We start from the raw sequence: 21,336 nt of genomic DNA, 5'->3' as shown, positions 1-21,336 counted from the left end.
TTTAAGACCCTGTGCAACAAACCACCAGAGCCTGCCATAACAACAAAGCTTCCAGGTTCTATCCAAAGATGAGGTTACATCACTGGTGGTGACTGAGAAAGCCTGCACAGCTGATTGGACTAGGCCTTCTTCTCCAGCTGATGACTCTTTATAGCAGAGTCATAGCATTTAACACCACAGGGTCATGCTTAAGGTAAACAAGCTTGTTGAATGCTAAAGTGAAAGAAATAGAGGAGAGCCTCTGACTATTCTTCTGTAACAAATCCATTGTACAGAAGATATAGGGCATTATTTCATCTTTCAAATGAGGGCCCAATCCTATCCAAATTTCCATTGCCGGTGCAGCTGTGCCAATGGGGCATGCACTGCATCCTGTGGTGGGAGGACAATCTTGGAGGCCTCCTCAAGGTATGGGAACATTTGTTCCCTTACCATGGGGCTGCATTGCGGTTTTCCCGGTGCTGGAAAGTTGGATAGGATTGGGCCCTAAGCTGCTTATCTGGGAATGAAAGTTAGGCTGCAATCCTATCCATACCTACCTGGGAGTAAGCCCCACTGACTATAATGGCACTTACATCTGAGTAGACATGCATAGACTTGCGCTCTTATTTGTCAAAGAGGAGGTTCTTAAGTTAGATATGTGTTTTCTATCTAATAATAGCGAAAGGGTAAAGTAATGGTCTTTCCAATTCCCCAAGTTCTTTGACTTTTTTTCTTTGATTTTCTTTGATTTTTGTTCTTTGATTTTTTGAAAGTTTTTAAATAGAACTTTAAAAAAATAGTTCTTCAGACCACATTTCCCTGAACATTTTTCATGTGTTCATCCACTGGACGTTGATTTACTTGTGCACCCTGAAAGTTTTTGCAGGACTGAAGCCTATGGCTATTATTATCCAACGTTGGGCCATACAGTTCTTAAATGATCCACAAACATACCTTTGCCTGGTCTTTCCTTGACCTCCTACATTATTGTTGGCTTGGGTTCTCTCTAAACATTAGAGCAGTGTTTCTCAAACTTCTCGGGAGATTTACTCCAGGGGTAAGTCTTTGCGTGGGCGGGAGCAGGGGGCAGAGGCAGCAAAGGGATCCCCAAGCTTGTGCCCCTGTGGGGAGCTATTTTTCAACTAACCTTATGTGCTCCCAGGGTCCAGGGGGTGTGGGGAGCCCTGCGGAGTTTTGTAGCGCTTGGAACTTTCACCGTTTAGAAGCCGTGGGGAACCCTGAAAGCGCTCCGCAGGGCTCCCCACACCCCCTGGACCCTGGGAGCACATAATAATAATAATAATAATAATAATAATAATACATGTATTTATATACTGCCTTTCTTGGTCATCAGATTTCTCCTCAGACTTTATTCAAGGTAGTTTACATGGGCAGGCTGTTCTAAATCCCCGTAAGGATTTTTACAATTGAAGAAAGTTTCTGTCTTTCAAGAACCACATTTCAGATGGATCTTTTCAATCTGGTATCACATTCTGGCCTCCGATTTCCTCCCACGTAAGCTGACAAGCAGCTCCTTCATCTCTCACATGGAGGGCAACCAAGACGCTTCTTGGCTCACACCAAATAGCAGGTGGAATAACTCGGCTCAGCTTGTCAGCTGCTTCAAGGTCTCACCATTCAGGGTGCCGGTAGCCTTGAACTGGCAACCTGTAGATGTTATCTTCAGGCAAACGGAGGCTCTACCCTCTAGACCAGACATCCTGCCCAAGCTGCCCTCCTGATCTAACGTAAGGTTAGTTGAAAAATAGCCCCCCTTCCTCTGCAAAGGCACAATCCTGGGGATCCCTTTGCTGCCCCTGCCCCTTAAAGGGAACGGGGCAGCATTACACAAACTGGTGGGTCGCAACCCACCAGTTTGAGAACCACTGCATTAGAGCTTTTGGAATCATGTTGGCAGACAAAGCAGAAGCCTATGCCCTTACATTTCCCAATAACAAGAGACTTCTAATCTTGTATTTTTCACCCAAGGAGAACACAGCTTCAGAATTGTTCTGGGGTTCCCAGGAGTCTTCCCCAAACTAGCACATCTGTTGTACATCTGTGCAGCTCCTCCCAGTCTAGCACTGCTTATATATTTCTCATGAGGCATTTGGCACTATCACTGAGACTGGGAGTTGAGGAGCTGGTTTGGTCAGTTGGGTCTTCTGATGGGTTGAGACCCTTGTCCTGTACTCCACCTAGCTGAATAGTAGGTTTCTTAAGGATGGCATGTAAGCCACCTGCAGAAAATGTAAATTAAAACTACAGTAACATTAAATTAGCCCAAACTAATGCTTCCCTATCACTGGTGCTGTGTAAGGCATGTTTGCGCCACCCAGGGAGTAAGCAGTGCTAGTGGGGAGGCCTGTGCTGCCCTGTTGATGCCACAGTGCGAGCCCTGGCTGCCAGTGGAGAGTAGGTAAGCGCTGAGCAGCACAGGGGTGTGGGGAGGGTGACAGGATGGCTTGGGGGAGGCATTCCTGGGTGGGGGGCAGAATGGGGGAGAGGGATAGGCTTGGGAGGGGTTGGAACTTGGGAGGGGTGGAGGTCTCCTCTGTGGAATCCTATCTCCCATGTTGGGCTCAGAAGCCTGACACAGGGCTTCTTGAATCTGAACCAGCAAAATAGCTGGGGCAGACTCAAGAAGCCCCATTGAGCAGGCTGGAGCTTTACCCAAGGAGACCTCCAGCCTTCTCAATTCCAGCACAGAATGCAGCAGTAGCAGCTGCTCCTATGTTGGATAGGATTGGAACAAAGTATTTCCGCCAACATTGTCTCAATTTTGAGAAGGAGAAGAAAAAAACCTTCATTATCCTGCTCATTTGATGCTTTAGAAAATGGAGCACTCATGTTGGTTTTTGTAACTGGGGAAAAAAATTCAGCAGTACTATTCTCTAATTTTAATTGCCCCCATTTTATGATCTTCTCCCCCCTCCCATTTTCAGTTTAATTCTAGGTTATGCATTCTACCTGCCCACTGCTTGAAAGGCCATCCACCTTGCTTCATATTTTAAATGGCAAATAGGTTAGCATTCTGCAGCAAGACCACTTGCCCTCTCTATTTACTGTACTTACAGGACATTATATGCTACTAAGAATGCTGAATTTGGACTAACAGTACTTTGACAACTAAGAATAAAATAGTGGGGAGAGGATGATCAAGGTAGCTTTCAGATCATCTGTCCCTGTGGACAGATCATGACATCCTTTACTTTTCCATACCAAGCGTTTTATTTGTGCTTTATATTGGTTTTCCACTACATTGTGCTGACCTGGTCGATTAGTAATATTGCCATCTTGTTTTTTTTCTTACAGATTCCTGTCAGTGGCAGCAGTCAGGTTTGTGTCACCCAGTGTGGGAGGTTGCATGTCACCCCTATGACGGACCTCCTCCCAGGCAGTGGGCAGGGCAATGCCCAGTTGCTGGGCATGGTAATGTACCATTGCCCTGCACCTGCTGGTTTTTTGGCTGTAATTTTTAATAGAATAGAGATAGTTCTATGCAGTTTGTTTCACTACATCCTGCATGAAATTGCACATCAATTGATATAGATAACATGATGGTATTATATGAAAATACCAAGATTTTTAAAATGTTGGCAACTAGTAGTGCCATCCCCCCCATACGTGTCACCCGGTGTGGCCCACACCCCTGTAGTGACGCCACTGATTCCTGTATCTTTAATAGCTGAACACTGGGCAGAAATTCAACACACAAAGTGTTCTCTTTGCTGTTGCATCTCCTTGCTAAGAAAAAGCTGCATGTGCATGTGAATTTCTTCCCTTGATGTGGTTGAAATGCATAGGGGCCCTGCCAAAAAAAAGCACTGCAACAACTCCTGTGTTCAGAATGGAGGGGTTTTTAGTTTGTCCCTGTGGACAGAAGTGTGAGATGAACCCTGCAGCCAAGCTGGCCTTTCTCTGCCAGGCAATAATAATATTACTCTGGGGACATGTGCTGTAGGGGGTGAAAGGATTCTCAGTCCATTCAGTTTTGCAAAAGTGCCAGCTGCTGTCAACTCCCGGGCTGTTTTATTTGTTTATGTTTAGGAGACATGTCCGTTGGAAATTAAATTCAGTTTACACCAGTTGCTGAAAGAATAAACAGTTCGGTGTCCCCACAACCAGTGCTTGTAAAGAAATGCATGTGGTCTGTGTACAAAATGCTCTTGACCTCTATTGACCTGTGAAAGATGAGGCCCTGCCAATGACCTACGTTAGTACTGGCTCACACCTTTTCCATCCAGAGGCCTCGTGATCCTTTCTCAATGGTTTCTGTGAGCCACTCAAAAGACCACAGCGTATATGTCCTCAAGATTTCCACCCACTCTAATGATTGTAAACAAATAAAGCTCTCTTTGGTTGTTTACAGAGATAAAAGAGCCATTTCCCCCAGAAGTGCTGTGGTGGCACTCGGCCCAATTTTCCTTCAGTAGCTGGATAACCATTCAAATGGAAGACAGAGGGATTCTTGCTTGCAGGAGAAGAAGCTGGAGAAGGGGAAATAGTGAAGAATGGTTTTTAAAAATAACTAAGGAAATGTCTCAAAATCCATACACGGTGCCAGGAGGGCAAGGGGAGCCAGTAGACTGCCCCATCCCCACTGCTGAACACCATAATTAAAAGAAGGCCGTAATCCTAACCATAATTTACACCAGTGGTTCTCACACATTTAGCACCAGGACCTACTTTTTAGAATGAGAATCTATCAGAACACAGCAGAAGTGATGTCATGACTGGAAGTGACATCATCAAGCAGGAAAATTTTTGCAATCCTACCCACACATACCTAGGAGTAAGTCCCATTTACTATATTGTTAAAAGAATATACATAGGAGCTTATTAAAAGTACAGGTCTGTAAATTTCCCCAAATGCAGTCACATACCACAACAGCATCAAGTCTAATATATTAAAAATAAAAAATTGAAATGAGTGGGGACCCAACTGAAATTGGCTTGCTACCCACCTAGTGGGTCCCGACCCATAGTTTGAGAAACACTGCTTTACACCAATAGGATTTACTTCAGATAAAATGTCTTTAGGATGACTGTGTTAATGTGAAAGCAAAATATACAGCTTTTTCTCTTTTTAATGTATGGGTCAAAGTTGGCCTCCTCCCAAAACTACATTTTGCCCTTTCTGCTTTTCAATATTTTTTTCTGCTGCTGCCGTGATTGAAATGGTATTGCATTCCTAAGGGGGCCAGAGATGAAGGGAACACAGCACTATGTTGCTTGTCATATATTGATCCACTCCTAAGCTCATCCCTCTTTCTTAGGCTTTGAAAAATAATTTTAAAATTGTGGCAACGTTTCTCCAGGGACAGAGGAGGAAATGTGTTACTTTGCTCCAGTAATAATATCACAGGTTCTGACTATTATGTGCCTTTAACTACATGAGTTGGATGTAGCCATTCTCTTCCTTCTAGAATAAAGATTTGATCTTTCCCAGGGTCAACTTGAAGAACCTCAATACCTGTAGTGACTGTTTGATTGTATTAGCAATGGCATGTGCATGTGATACCACTGTAGTACTCCTCTTCAGTAATTAACAGTGCAAACCTAAACAGGTATACCCAGAAGCAAGTTTTCAGTATGTTCAAGAGGACTTATAGCCCAATCCTAAGGCAACCTCACGCCAACAGAACTAAAGTCTGACCGCATAAGGTGCAAGTGGTGAGCAGTGGCAACCCACCAGCAAACTCTCCATAGCCTCCAGTGCCAGTAGGTGCATGAGGAGGCAGGAGGACAGCAGGGAGGAGGAAGAACAAGGAGGGGGGGATAAGGAGGAGTCAGGGTGGAACAAGGACAGGAAGGGGTGGTATTAGTAGCAGTGGCCTCAATCTACCTTTCCAGGTCCACTTGGACTTGCGCCAGCCAGAGGCATCACTAGGGTTTAAGTCACCCGGTGCAAGAACTCATTGTGTCATCCCCATGATGGACCTCCTCCCATAACAAACCATACAGAATAAATTACAATATCATACACGCAGCTTCAATGCAGTGGCATCACTAAGTTTGGCGTAACCCCCTTTAACGTTACTTATTTCACCCAACAAATCAGTAAACCACAAAAAACCAGTGGCCAACTGGATGAAACTCACCCAATTGAATAGGAGTTCAAGTACAGTATTAGTATTCAAGTATCTGATACATGGAAATAAGAACTGACTCATACTAACATCTTATTGGCTCGCTGCTCTGTCATAATAACACTTCATTGGCTCGGAAAAATCAGTCTCACTGGTCAGTTTTGAGTGAAGGAAATCCACTTTTTGTTTCATAAAGATAGTTGTTTTTCCTTTTTGGTTATTTGGCTATAACATTTGATAGAATATAGATAATTCAACATGGTTTTTTCATTATGTTCTACATTAAATCACCCATCAAATGATATATAGCATGATGGTATTATTTGAAAATACCAATATTTTCACAATTTTGGCCACTAGTGGTGTCATGCCCCTGAGGGTGTCACCTGGTGTGGACTGTACCCCTGTACCCCCCCTAGTGACACTACTTCCTAGATTAGAAAAGGAATAAGGGAATAGAGAGGAAGAAGAAAAGCGGAGGAGAGTCCAGTGCTAAGCCTGCCCGTTGGAGAGTGGGAGGAGCAGAGGCTGGCACATCATCAGGTAAGGGGGAAAGGGTTTGGCATGCTGCCTTAGGCATCAACAGGGGTTGGACCAGTCCTGACTACTCTCAGTGAAGAGTGGCCATGACCAGTGTAGCTAATGATCGTGTAGCCCAGTGCCAGGCTCAAAATGTTGCCCCAGAAGTGATGTCATAACGGTGACAGTGATGTCACGCCTGGGTTTTTTAAAAAGTGAAAATTGGGAGGAAAGCACCTCTTCCCCCCAGCAGCTCATCACCCACTTGCTCTGCTGCCCCCCCCCCCGTCAGTGGCATAGCTAAGGCATCTATCTGCTACCTGGCATCAAAGAAGATTTGTAGCCCCCCCCCATGATAAAATCAAATTTAATTAAGTAAATAAATAAAATGTATGCCCTTATCGGTCAGAGACACTGTGCTGGGGTGAAAAGGGATGGTTATTCTCCCCTTGCCAAATATAAGAAGGACACCACTTGAAAAAGCGCCTTTTTACCCAGTAAGCAGGGGTAACTGTATTATGATACATGGAAATGAGAGTTGACTCATATTAACACCTTATTGGAATCATGCTGTATCATGCTAATGACAATAACATGTCATTGCCTCTCAGAACAATCGGTTTTGAGTTAGAGAAATCCACTTTTTGTTCCATAAGGCAGTTGTGTTTTCATTTTCTGGTTAATTGGCCATAACATTTGATAGAGTATGAATATTCCAATGCAATTTGTTTCATTGCATTCAGCACAAAATTACCTTTCCAGTGATATATAACATGATATATAACATGGTATTATTCAGACATACCAAGATTTTCACAATTTTGGTCACTAGTGTCAAGCTCAGCTTGTTGCCCCCCTAAAACTTGATGCCCAGTGCAACTGCTACTCCCTGCACCCTCTTAGCTATGCCACTGGCCATGACACCATTTATACCTGAGTCATTGTGCTTCTTCTGCATAAGGCACCTCTTCCCAGGTTTCCAGCCTTTCCTTTTAAACCAAAACATCATGGGCCAATAACTTGTAATTTCTTCCTGCTCTGCTTTAGTCACCTTATCTGAAGCTTTCTTCTAAGATAAGGCTGTTAGCTTAGTTGCTTTGTCATACACTGCTGTGTTTGTTAGCCCTACACCTGAATTTTCAGTTTGAGAATGCAGTCCTGTATTCTCAAACAGTTAAATTACACATGTTTTATTCATGTCTTAAACATGTTTTTATGTTGCTGTTTTACTGGTGTAAACTTGTTTAGCCTGTGATTTTGTTGCCTAGGCTGCTGAGAATGGTTTAATACAGTTTTGTGCTTCTGCTGTGTGTTCAGAGGTCATTGAATGATAATGTGGTTAGTGTTTAACATGGAATTGTATTGGTTTTTTAACTACTGTATGTTTTGTTGGGTGCCTTTGGGTACAGATGACTCAGAGCCTGATCCTGAGGGCTCAATCACTAGTGGTATGTGCAAACCACTGGCTCTAAGTGTTGCAAATGTGTCGTAAAGCATGTTTGCAACATCTGGGGAGGAGGGAGTGCTGGTGCTGGGCCAGTATCAATAGGTGCTAGACCTCAGCACCATGTAGCTGGCTGGCGCTCTTTCAGCACCAGCCAATGGTCAGTATTTGGGGGCTGGGGCGAGGTGGGAGTGGGCGGAACAGAGCTGAGGGAGGGCAGAGGATTGGGCCTGCGAGAGGGGAGGAGACGGTGGCAGATTCTACCACCAAATCCTAAACCCCTTTCTGACCTGGGTGACCCAACACAGATCTCCTTAGCTCTGTGCCCGCTCAAATGCAGGCACAGAGGCAAGGCGACCCATTGGCACCACAGCAGCATTACCCGGAGTAAGGTAGCAAACATTCCTTTACCCTGAGGAGACCCTGGCGGTAGCCTTGATGCCCACAGGATGCAGTGGTCACCATTTTGGTGCTGCTGTTCCTCTGGGCATTGCTGCATTCAGGATTGGGCTGTCAGGCTGCAATCCTATAATATTTTCCTGGGAGTCATTCCTCTTAAGCACAGTGGGGCTTACTTCTGAGTAGATATGCATAGGATTGCACTGTCAGAAATGTTATTAGAAAGACCTATTTTGAAAAGGAAGTGTTTATAAAGTTGCCAGCAATTTTTTTGACAGGGCTCAGGTGGCTTGAACAGCTGTGAGGTTAAGCAAACATTCCGCAGCTGCACATGATGGAGATGCAATGAAGCTAGAGCCCAGGCAGAAAAAAGCTGGCATCTATAGTTATAAATTATGAAGCATGAAGAAAGGGAGATTAACTCTTTAATTGCCCTGGACCAATTTATTTCAAAGTGCTATAACTTCATGTTGAAAAAAGAGGTGTAACTCTATGGACCACATTTTAGCCATTTTGGAAAAATATTCCTCTGATGTAGGCTGTGCTAATGAAAACATTGCAATTCCTCAGAGCATTTTATGTTATTTGTATATGCACATGTCAAGCTTACTTGAGAAGGCAAGCAGGCACAGGAAACATAAACCCCTCTGAGTGATGGGGGGGAGAGAAAGGGAGGAGGGCTCATTTTAAAGTTCTGTAGAGCGCAGACTCCAGTCTCTCTCTTACCCACAGTGGCAGCAGGGTCATACTAGAAACCGCAATTGCTAGGACTTCTCAGGTGAAATCTGAACTTTCTTTTCCCCCCACTGTCTTTTCTCATTCTTTTCAAGAGATAATTCTTGTAGAAATTGTGCTGGGCAACCTGGGAAGGCTCTTTCCTGAGAAGGGTAAGGCTACATTCTGTTCTTCTGGGGTTGGTCTCTTGTGAGTGTTTTGAGGGAAGGCTTTCCTGTACTGAAATGTCCTTTGTCGTGAATTGTCTCTGGGCTACAAAGTCAGCGTGACCAGGGCCCTTAAAAATCATGTCATTGAAGACTGGTCTTTACCTATGTGTTTCCGTTTACTTTTTGCCATTTTAACTTGATGCGGTGATTTATGTAAAGAACTCGTCTTGTTAGCATCTAGAACTTCTGCGACTGAAGTCACGCAGGGCCAGCGTGCATTTCCCCATGAGCATATTGTGAATGACAGAGAATCGTGTATGAAAGTCACCTCTTTAAAAGACAGACAGAAAATAGTACCTTAAAGACTGAGCAACAGAACTTTATGCAGAACACGTGAAGGTTTAAATATGTAAAGGGTACCTAGTGATATTTAAATGTCCAAAGGAACATCAGCTTAGAGCTAGGATTTAAATGTTTCCTCAGCATAACAACTATTCTCAACCTGAATAGTGAAATATATGGTACTCTTCATAACTCTTTGAGGGAAAGTAGTTACTAGTGTAGAGCTGAAATTTTGAAAGAAAAATTGCTTATCCTGAAGCAACAAATGGCCCTTCAGTGCAACGTGTCTTAAAATGGCAAGTGCCTCTTGGGCCAGAAAGCATTTGCTATTCTTGGAGACGACTCTGATAGGTTTCAACAGATGCAACTTGAGGAATGCAGTGGGGAGGAGGGGGGAGCGAGCAGCTGACCCACCACTTTGGCAAAGCAGCGTTCTGGGCCTGGGCTCATTCTGGTGTGTGGAGATGCTGACACTTCAAGCCCACATGGGCGAGCTGTCACCAAGCAGGAGAGAGAGCATGGGAACCATGCTTTTTAAAGAGGAACAAACCATTCTTTTCTAAGCTTAACAGGCTGAACTTGGTGTGAAGCATGTATACAAGAAAACGGGGATTCTAAGGTTATTGCTTTATATACTGTTATGCAGGAAATGATATCCTTTTACCCTTTGGCCACCTGCTTCCTTGGAGCACATGGGTACTTAACTGGGGCTATAGGTGCACTGATATTTTATTTATTTATTGCATTCTGTATGCCTCCATGGAGCTCAGGGTAGCTTTCAAAGTTCTTCTCTTCTCCTTGTTCTATCATCATGACAACCCTGTGAGGTAGGTGAGGCTGAGGTCACCCAGTGTCCATCATGACCATGGGAGGATTTGGACCTAGGTCTCCTTGGCACTTCTCCAACACACAGCACACCTTAGTCCTGAGATTCATACATATGGGTGTCTCATCTGGAGTTGGTTCTCTACTTGCCCGCTTGCTTGAAAAAGTGGCCGTGAGACCAATTGTGAATGGTCCAGCTAGCTTGCATGGCTGCTGGCACAAAAGGTTGTTCTGTGCCATGAGGAGAAGGTGACTGTGTTTTCCAGGAATGTTTTCCAGTCTTCTGATTATGTGATAGAGAACCTGGCTGGGTTCCTGGGCACATTCAGGATGACATTTTGAATGACTAGTTTGGTGAATGCAAACATATACCATACTTGCAGGACAATTAGAAATCAATCCTGTGCACAGTTGCCAGAAATTGTGTGAATTACAATGGAATGTGTGCGTGAAAGAACCAAAAGTATTCTTCTTTCCACCATCAGCAGCAGGTCTTCCCCTCCCCCCCCCCCAACATTTGGTGAAAGCCTACATGGAACTGGTCAGGGTGAAGGGAATTAATACTCATCTAATTCCTCAACCATCACACAGTCTGACAGTCTGCAAGCCTAAAGAGGGAGGGCTGCTCCAGGGGAGTGAAGCATGTATTGGATTCTACACATGGCACTGTCTCACAGTGTTCATGCCTTAGAGCAGAGTTTCTCAAACTGTGGGTCGGGACCCACTAGGTGGGCTGCGAGCCAATTTCAGGTGGGTCCCCATTCATTTCAATATTTTATTTTTAATATATTAGACTTGATGTTGCTATGGTGTGTGACTGCATTTGGGGAAGTGTTACCGTTTTTAAAAATGATAGTCAGTGGGACTTACTCCTGGGTAAGTGTGGGTGGGATTACAGCCTAGGATTGTTAAAAATTTCCCTGCTTGATGATGTCACTTCTGGTCATGACATCACTTCCGGTGGGTCCTGACAGATTCTCATTCTAAAAAGTGGGTCCCGATGCTAAAAGTGTGAGAACCACTGCCTTAGAGTAAAAGGAGGCAGTATTAATTGTGGCTGTATGTAATGTTGTCTGGAATTTTATTGATTATATTCTTTTAATTTTTATGTTGTTAGCTGCCTTGGACACCTTAAATGTAAGGGGAGAGGCAGGATAGAAATGTTTCAAAATTAACATAATGTTTTACTAATAATTTATATGTTTAAATTTATAGTTAATGTATTAATCATAATTAATAATATATCAATAGATCCAAAATTAATAAACAGATATGCGGAGAACCATTCTTATCCTTTCTTTGATATAAAAATATTTTAAAAACAAATCTTTTCTCATCTAAAACAGATAGCAGCCATTGACCATAGCTTTCAACAGGTGTGTCAATTAGCCTACCACCATAATCCTATGCAAGTCTACTCAGAAGTAAGTCCCAATAAATTTAGTGTGTCTAACAGCCTAATCCGATGCTTCCCAGCGCTGAAACCCAGCGCCAATTGGTGCTGGCCCATCGCCGGCACTCCCTCCTTGCTCAGTGCCATAAATGTGCTGTATGGCATGTTTATGACACCTAGCATCGGCACTGAGCTCCAGAGCCAGTGCTACAGGGCCATAGGATTGGGCCCTTATTCCCAGAGAAGTGTATACTGTATAGGATTGCAATCAATCATTATGTGAAACTGACAACTACTGCCATGTGGCTACAAATGGCTTCCTGTTGCTGTGTGTTCTGAACTACAAAGTTCCCCTTCTCCTTCTCCAAAATCACTATTTCCAAAATCGCCAAATGCACGCACAATTGTTTAGCTTGTTTGAAATATACAAAGTGTTTTGAATAGAACATTATATAGCAAGGTTCTTGGTTTGACATGAGACACTGAATTGATCTAGACCACCATTTACAAATTAACCACAACAATGGGTCCTATATATATCCTCATTTCTTCTTATTCTGGTTCATCTTGCTGTCTGCAGTGATATTTTATGGCCATCTGTGACTAATGCTTTTTTTTTTTTAACCTTTTTAAAAAGCAAGCTCTTGGCTGTGATATTTATTGCAGTCATGGCGCCAAAGAAGAAGAATGTCAAAAAGAACAAGGCAGACATCAACGAATTGACCATCATAGTGGAAGATGGCCCCCTCAGCAAACTGAATGGTTTGAATGGCCTTTTGGAAGGAGGCAATGGCTTCAGCTGTGTCTCATCTGAAGTTTCTGATGCTCTCTATAGCCCCAATCTCTTGGAAGGGCTGTGCAGAATGAGGCTGGAAAATTTTCTCTGTGATTTAGTCATTGGCACCAAAACCAAATCTTTCGATGTCCACAAGGTGGTGATGGCTTCATGCAGCGATTACTTCCACAACATCTTAAAGAAGGATCCATCAACTCAGAGAGTGGACCTCAATGATGTATCTCCACTGGGCCTAGCTACTGTCATTGCATATGCTTACACAGGAAAACTCACACTATCGCTGTACACTATAGGTAGTATAATCTCCACAGCCATTTATCTTCAGATCCATACTCTTGTGAAGATGTGTAGTGACTTCTTGATGCAAGAAGTCAATGTAGAGAACTGCATGTACATTGCCAACATTGCAGAGACATATGGACTAAAGAATACCATGGAGGTGGCCCAGAAATTCATTAGAGACAACTTCATTGAGTTTTCTGAATCGGATCAGTTCTTAAAACTGACTTTTGAACGGATCAATGAACTTCTTGCAGATGACGACTTGCAGTTGCCTTCTGAACTTGTTGCATTCCAGATTGCAATGAGGTGGCTGGATTTTGACCAAAAAAGAGCCAAATATGCTGCTGACCTGTTGAGCAATATTCGGTTTGGTACCATCTCTGCACAAGACCTGGTAAATTATGTTCAAACTGTACCAAGAATGATGCAAGAAGCAGATTGCCATAGACTTCTAGTGGACGCCATGAACTATCACTTGCTCCCCTATCACCAGAACACATTGCAGTCTAGAAGAACAAGGATTCGTGGAGGATTACGGGTCTTGGTTACAGTTGGAGGGCGCCCAGCTTTAACAGAGAAATCCCTTAGTAGAGACATCTTATACAGAGATCCTGACAATGGATGGAAGAGGCTCACTGAGATGCCTGCTAAAAGTTTCAACCAGTGTGTCACTGTGATGGATGGATTCCTCTACGTGGCAGGTGGTGAAGATCAGAACGACGCCAGGAATCAGGCTAAGCATGCAGTCAGCAATTTCTGCAGGTAACTGATTATTTATAGGGGCAGAGAGGCTGTACGTTCCAGACAGAAGAGCTCCAAAAAGAGGAAGGAGGAGAGGGAGAGCTGCACAACTGAACAAGTCAGACAGAACACAGAATGGAAGAAAAATCTTTTTAAGGACACAGTCCTAACCAACTTTCCAGGACCGGCATAACTGTACCAGTGTGGCATTTGCTGCATCCTGTGATTTGGGGGGGGGGGCAGTCACGGAGGCCTCCTCAAGGTAAGGCAATGTTTCATCCCTTCCCTTGGAGTTACATTGCCCTTACCTCGGTGCTAGAAGGTTGGTTAGGATGGTGCCCTAAGAAGAGTATTAGGTGTTTTACCTAAATGCCTAGAATAGATAAATATCATTCAAATTGTGCAAAAAGGGGATTCTTGCAAGTATGCAATTTAAAAAAAGAAAAGAAAAAGAACAAAGAATAAAATGAACTTTCCGGCAAAGTTAAATTAGCAATGTCTTGGATAACATATATGTTATACAGGACTAGCATGTTTCTGAGTTCAAGAGTTGTTGATGCTTTAAGGCAGTGGTTCCCAAACTTTTTAACATTGGGACCCACCTGAAAAAAAGCTTTACCAACCACTCAAGCCTCAGTGGCTACAAAAGTTATTTGGCCATAGTGCTCCCCAGCCAAATAGCTGATTTTTTGATGCACATAGTCTAACCTGATTGTCCAGTCTTGTCTAGTCTAGTCCAGTGTTTCTCAAGGACCCACTAGGTGAGTCGCAAGCCAATGTCAGATGGGTCCCCATTCATTTCAATATTTTATTTTTAATAAATTAGACTTGATGCTGCTATGGGATGTGACTGCATTTGGGAAAATGTAGCAGCTCTGTACTTTTGACAGGCTAATATATATGTGCTTTTAACAATGACAGTAAATGGGGCTTACTCCTGGGTAAGTGCGGGTAGGATTACAGCCTAGGATTGTTACAAATTGTCCTGCTTGAATATATCACTTCTGGTCCTGACAAATTCTCATTCTAAAAAGTGGGTCCTGGTGCTAAATGTGTGAGAACCACTGGTTTAGTCCAATTGTCAGTTTCATGACCTACCAAAAATGTGATCAGAATCCACTGGTGAGGCACAGACCCGTAGTTTGAGAACCACTGCCTTAAAAAAAATGTCAGAGTCAGTGATGGAGTGGATCAGGCCTGGGAGTGGGCAGGATCCGAGGCATTGGCATGTGCCATATCCTATTCCCCTTCTCAGGCCGGATCCACCAACATGGGTCCACTCAGACTTGCTCTGGTGATTTAGCAGGTGCAGGTCTGGGTAGACCCATTACTGTGAATGAGGCATGCCCAGGGCAAGGTGACAAATATCTCCTTACCTCAAGGAGACCTCCAGGCTACTAAATTCCCCTGCTGGATACAGCCCAAGCTGCACTGGCCCTGCTGCATTGGCATGGAGGGAAAGTTTCAGTAGTGCTGCCTATGTACTGGTGATCTCCAAGAGCCACTGATAGTCTGAATTAGACAGACAGCCTATAATCTGACTCTCCATAAGGCAGCTTCCTGTCTTCATTCCCATCCTCCCATGTCAGTCAGGACATGAAAACTGGTTCTTACTTTCTAATATAAACACATATGCGTGCAATTGCTCTCCTTCTACAAATATCTTCCCCACTCACTCAGTGCACAAGTGAGGGAGACATTATCGGTGCTGCCTAAAATAGCTCTGGAGAGAAGTGGATAAGGAGAGGCTATTCAAGGAATAAATTTGTTATGGAATCAAATGGGAGCGGAAGGGTGTGTGTATGTGTGTATGGATGTACAGGGAGCCCCCAGTATCCATAGATACCATATCTGCGTTTTCACTTAACCACGAATGCAAGGGTCCCCCCACGCCCCCCCACACCCTCTGGAGGTGAGGGAAGCTGTGCTCCCGTCACCACTGGAGGCTCTTCTGAAGAGGCTGTGCGCATCCACCTGTGGACTCTGAGGGGTTCGGAATGGCTGTTTAGGCCAAAAAAAGTCACAATGCCTTTTAAGGCAATGAAAATGTCATTTCTGGTTTTAAAATAGCCACCTTGAATCCCCTTCAGTGTAGGAGAAAGGCAGGATAAAAATCCTGCAAATAAATAAAATACATAAATAGCTGTTTCCTGCCTTCCCCCCCCCTTTCTGGGCATTCTGAGACCTACAGCGACTGTGGGTGGTTGTACCTGGCCTCTGTGGGCTTCAGAAATCATTTGGATCTGACATGAGCCCAGCTCCAGCTAGGTTGAGAGGGTGGGTCCCAAAAACAACAGCTTTCACAACCCATGGTTTTCCATATCCATGGGTGTTCCAGGAACAGATAATAAGGGCCCACTATACCAGAAAAATTAATTCTGAGTTTGCTCCATAGGTTTTAACTCCCAGTGACTCATCTTCCTTTGCAGAGTCCACATGTAATAATAGATAATATTATTATAGATTATAATATTATTATAACAGATAATGACACCACGTGGACATCTAGGTACTAACAACAACACCATATAGACAGCAAGGCTGAATACTGCTGTGAAAACCTGTAGCAGGGCAATCTCTCCTAATGGAGCGTGTAGGATTTGATCAGAACACAAGACAATCTGTACCAATATCTCTCCTTCTACCAAAATTGCATATTGTTGAGTGCTCCCCATTTCTCTGAGTAGTGAGGATTCCAGGGGCAGTGGTGAGGAAGCATTGGAGTTTTATGATGTCTTTTTAATATCTGTTTTATTTACAAATGTATAAGAAGAAGCACAATAGAAGCTGTCTTTTATAGACAAGCAGGAAAAACTCTAATCTGCCTTATCTTTGAATTCCAAAGAAACAGTGTGGAACCCTCACACATACCCAGTCTGCTTCCAGTTCACCTGAACTCATAGCTATTTCTCATACCACTTCTAAATTTAGATTGCTACAAATTTTCTTCTCTCTCCTCCCCCCCCCCCACAACTGAAGGTTATCGCCTTCCTAGAAATCTTTCTGCCCAGTCTAGTCATCAATGATATTATTTATTTTTGTTAAGTTTCCAGCTGCTTTTTGGTTGCCCAGTAATAGACTCATGCAAGCCAAACTCTTCACCGTGTTTGAATTTGCCTAGCCATCTTTTGAAACTGAACATAAGAACATAAGAACAGCCCCACTGGATCAGGCCATAGGCCCATCTAGTCCAGCTTCCTGTATCTCACAGCGGCCCACCAAATGCCCCAAGGAGCACACCAGATAAACTGATTCAGAGATTACTGGAGTTGATGGCTAGATTCCACATAGCTCTCACATTCTATTGAATATACATCTTCTCTTACTTCCTATATCAAGATCACACACAAGGGGAACAGTTAATTAAGGGCCCAATGCTATCCAGCTTTCCAGCACTGATGCAGTCGTGCCAACGGGGCATGTGCTGTGGACACTCATGGAGGCCTCCTCAAGGTAGGGAAACATAGAAAGGAGGAAAGTGGGTTTTTTGATGATGATTTAAAATGCTAATAACTACAGTTCGGTGAACTCCCAATGTGTTTTCCCTTTGTACTACCTTCAACCCATGTACATCTCGTTCCTGTACCCATATCTTTACTCAATTAAAAATTAAAAAAAAAAAAGGTAGGGAAACATTTGTTCCTTTACCTCAGGGCTGCCTTGCAGTTGCAGTTCTAGAATATTGGATAGGATTGGGCCCTAAGATTCTAATCCCTCCAGCAAATATTACTGGCTGGTGATTGTATGGAAGGTTTTCATATTAAAGTCCTAAGGAGCTAACATTTTTGGCTTAGTGTTAGTATCATATGATTTTAGCTTCACTGAGATCCTGCATATTATAGCTGCTATAGATTTTCTTCAGACTGCAATCAAGATGTTGCAGATATGATTCAGGAAGCTAGCATTGTTTACATTGGTGAGAAAATTGATTTTAACCATAATAACTGCAAGAATGAGCTCTTAAATGCCATGATTGAAATCCTTATCCCACCAAAGCCAACAGATATGCTTCCTCCTACACTGGTATGATTCAGACTGCATTACATGTTACACAGAGGTGTAACAAAATATCCAAGAAGCCAACATATGTATTGTTGTTGCTGTTGTTGGTAATTGGTATTATTAGTATTAATTATAATTCCAAGAAGCCAGAATATATAATTTTTTTAAAAGCACATTTCTAAAGGTTGCCCATGATAGAAATTGAGATATGTGTTTGGGGAGAAGATCTTGTGTGTGTACTTGTGTGTGTATTTACCATACATTTTGTTTAAGCATTCATAATAATACTCAGCATTTGTATAGCGCTTTCTGAATGTGCAAAGTCCTTCATATGTATTATCATGATGTTTACAACAACCCTGTAAGACACTGACTGGCAGTGGGTCTCCAGGGTTGCAGGCAGTCTTTTCCAAATCCAGCTGGGACTGACTCCGGATGCCAGGGACTGAATTTGGGACTTTGTACCACTGAGTGATGGCCTCTCTCCTTCGTGGTGCAAACTTGCGAAGATATCAGCCATAGTTTTACTTGGAGTGGTACAATCCATTACAACTGGACATGGCATTGGGACACTTGTGCTTGTATATTGCATGCATCTTTCTATAGGTCAAGGCAGCCATGGGGGACCAAACCAGATTGGCGTGATAGAGCTGGGGAGGGGGATTTAATCCTTAGCGCCATACAATTTTCCCAGTTCAAATCTCCCAAAGTTGTTACTTGCCCTGCAGGAGAAAACATACATGTACCTGCGTGCTTTTCAGTCCTGGAGCAAATGAGTTAAAAACTACTCCTCCAAGAGCCATGGCACCCAATCTGATTGCCTCCCCCCACAAGAAAGAAAAAAGCCGAAGGTGTGATCATAGAAGATACAATCATGGGTACACATCTAATTTGGCATCTAAGAAGGACCACAATGACAACATTTGGGAGCTGTTGATTTCAAGGGAAGCAACCAGCGCAGAGTGGCGTATGAGCAATATGATCCCTGTAATGGAAACTAGCACTTGGATAGCATCAGTAATACTTTCCTTCCCCTTTTAATTCTTTCAGATACGATCCTCGCTTCAACACATGGATTCATCTGGCAAACATGAATCAAAGACGCACCCATTTCAGTCTGAATGTGTTCAATGGTCTTCTTTTTGCCATCGGTGGCCGCAACTCTGAGGGGTGCCTCTCTTCAGTTGAATGTTATGTCCCTGCAATTAATCAATGGCAAATGAAGTCCCCGCTGGAGGTAGCAAGGTGCTGCCATGCTAGCGCAGTCATTGATGGTAGGATCCTGGTCACTGGAGGGTACATAAATAATGCTTATTCCCGCACCGTTTGCATGTATGATCCTGCTACTGACAACTGGCAAGACAAGCCCAGCCTCAGCACTCCACGGGGATGGCACTGTGCCATTTCTCTGGGCGAAAAGGTCTATGTCATGGGGGGGTCCCAACTGGGAGGCCGTGGTGAAAGAGTGGATGTCCTTCCTGTTGAGTGTTACAGTCCTTACCCCGGTCAGTGGAATTATGCTGCCCCTCTTCCGACGGGTGTGAGCACTGCTGGTGCCTCCATCCTGAATGGAAAAATTTGCTTGGTGGGAGGCTGGAATGAAATAGAGAAGAAATACAAAAAATGCATCCAGTGCTACAACCCTGATCTGAATGAATGGACCGAGGAGGATGAGTTGCCTGAAGCCACTGTAGGGGTCTCTTGCTGCACCATCGCCATGCCCAGTGCTAAGAATAGGGAGTCTAGAGCTAGCTCTGCATCCTCTGTGCCAGTCAGCATTTAAGTATTTAAACATGCAGCTAGAGAAGAGCTAGATTAAACTTTTAAAAAATGTTCACTGTACACGGCTGTGTTGTAGTCTCTTTAAAAAGCCATATGTGCCGATAGGAAGGGGTGGCAAACAAACATTTGTGTGCCAGTGGCTGTTAATTTCACTTTTTTGCAAAGTCAGCCAATTTTTTTTATGGTATTTGAATTACATGGTATGACCTAAGAAGCATACAGTCCAATAACAGAATTGTAGCAGCGAAGGGATCCTGGAAGTCATCTAGTCCAGCCCCTGCTCAGTGCAGGCAACTGGTCCAGCGTCCCCGACAGGTGGCCATCCATCCTGAGCTTGAGAACACCAAGTAACAGAGCATGAGAGCAGTGTGCTTGAGCTTTTCCTCCCACCAGCTAGTGCAGCATCTTGAAGTTGAACACTATCTCCCGATCTTGTCTGATCTCGGAAGCTAAGCAAGGTCAGGCCTGGTTAGTACTTGGATGGGAGACCGCCTGGGAATACTGGGTGCTGTAGGCTTCTACCATAGTCTTTCGAGACTGAAGGTTGCCAACCAGTGCAAGTCCACTTCCGAAGAAGGAAAGGAACAACAGCCCATGTCTCAATCCCATTGTGCAAACCTATATGGAGCCCATCTGTGTATGGAGGCCTCATGGGTTTTGAAGAATTTCACTTGCTCCCTCAAGTTCGGGGATGTAGTATTAAAAAGGGCCATTTGTCACCATGGATCCAGGGCTACCAGCTGTCCACAGGCCAGATGTGGGAAGTCCAGGCTGTAATTAGTTTTCTTGCAGCCCAGGAAGTTGACAGGGATTGCCACAAGATTATGTAGTTTGCATGATTAGCCTCTTTTAATGAGCAGGGGGTACCCCTGCGAGGATTATACCTGATTGTCCTCATCTCACTACAACACTGAAAGTTGCTGCCTAGTTTGCTGCCCTAGGAGAATAGGCATGAGGTTAAAGAAGACAGAATGAAGAAGTGCAAGGGAACAGTAGCACATTTCCCATTGATTTTCTGGACTCTGGTGGCTCTGGACTGTGTGCTATTTCTGAATTTAAATTCATCTTGATCATACCATGTAATAGGATTTTTTTTTAATTGCGGCATTTTTCTAAATGTTATTTTATCAGACCCTTGGGGAAAAAATAATAATAATAATAACTTTATTTTTACCCCGCCTTTTTCCCCGAAGGGACTCAACATGAACATGAACAAAAAAAGTTTGTTCATTACCTGTACTTTTTTTAAAATCACTGTCCCCCGCAACATGGTATTCTGAAATATTGCCCAAATTATTCATAGTAATAGGTAAGCTAAAATTCACAGTTTGGTCCAATTAGGTGGTTGTAGTAGTACTGTTTAGGGTAGAATGCCAGGGGGGATTTTCAGGGATCCAACACCTTGATGTTAACTTAATAAAGCATTACCACTTGAATTGCTTTTATTATCTAGTATGGAAGAATAGCCCAGATGTTGATTAGATGAGCTTTTTCTGTTTATATACTTGAATGGGCCCGTCAATGTTGGTCAGTCATATTTCAAACCAATCATGTAAAAGTGAAAATAATCTCTGTTCTTTCACAATCTGCACAAAAAAAGAAGACCCAATTTATTTTGGGATTTTATTTATGTCTGCGTGTGTGCGTGCGTGTGTGGGTAAAAGGATAAGCCAGAGGTCTGTATGTCTCTGGACCTATGCAAATGTTCAGCATCTGCATTTCCCTGGATGTAGGTATGTTTCTAGGGCCTATACAGATGTTCAGCAACCTGAGTATCACTATGGGTATGGGACAACATGCTTATTCTGCCCTGATGTTTTCCAAGGACAATCTAAGCAAGGGATGGGCTGTAG

The 21,336-nt window shown here is 43.5% G+C and overlaps 1 protein-coding gene across 1 annotated transcript; it reads left to right on the top strand.

Moving 5' to 3' along the window:
- Window positions 1-9,153: 9,153 nt before the first annotated feature.
- KLHL31 (kelch like family member 31) lies at window positions 9,154-21,113 on the top strand. The gene is made up of 3 exons (XM_066612409.1): window positions 9,154-9,323; window positions 12,518-13,720; window positions 18,752-21,113. Exons 2-3 carry the CDS (start codon window positions 12,549-12,551, stop codon window positions 19,482-19,484), a joined length of 1,905 nt encoding a protein of 634 aa, XP_066468506.1. The 5' UTR covers window positions 9,154-9,323; window positions 12,518-12,548; the 3' UTR covers window positions 19,485-21,113.
- The last annotated feature ends 223 nt before the right edge of the window (window positions 21,114-21,336 follow it).

This window comes from Tiliqua scincoides, chromosome 1 (assembly GCF_035046505.1).
Source record: "Tiliqua scincoides isolate rTilSci1 chromosome 1, rTilSci1.hap2, whole genome shotgun sequence".
NCBI classification, from domain to species: domain Eukaryota; kingdom Metazoa; phylum Chordata; class Lepidosauria; order Squamata; family Scincidae; genus Tiliqua; species Tiliqua scincoides.
This window is presented reverse-complemented; position numbering and strand designations above follow the sequence as displayed.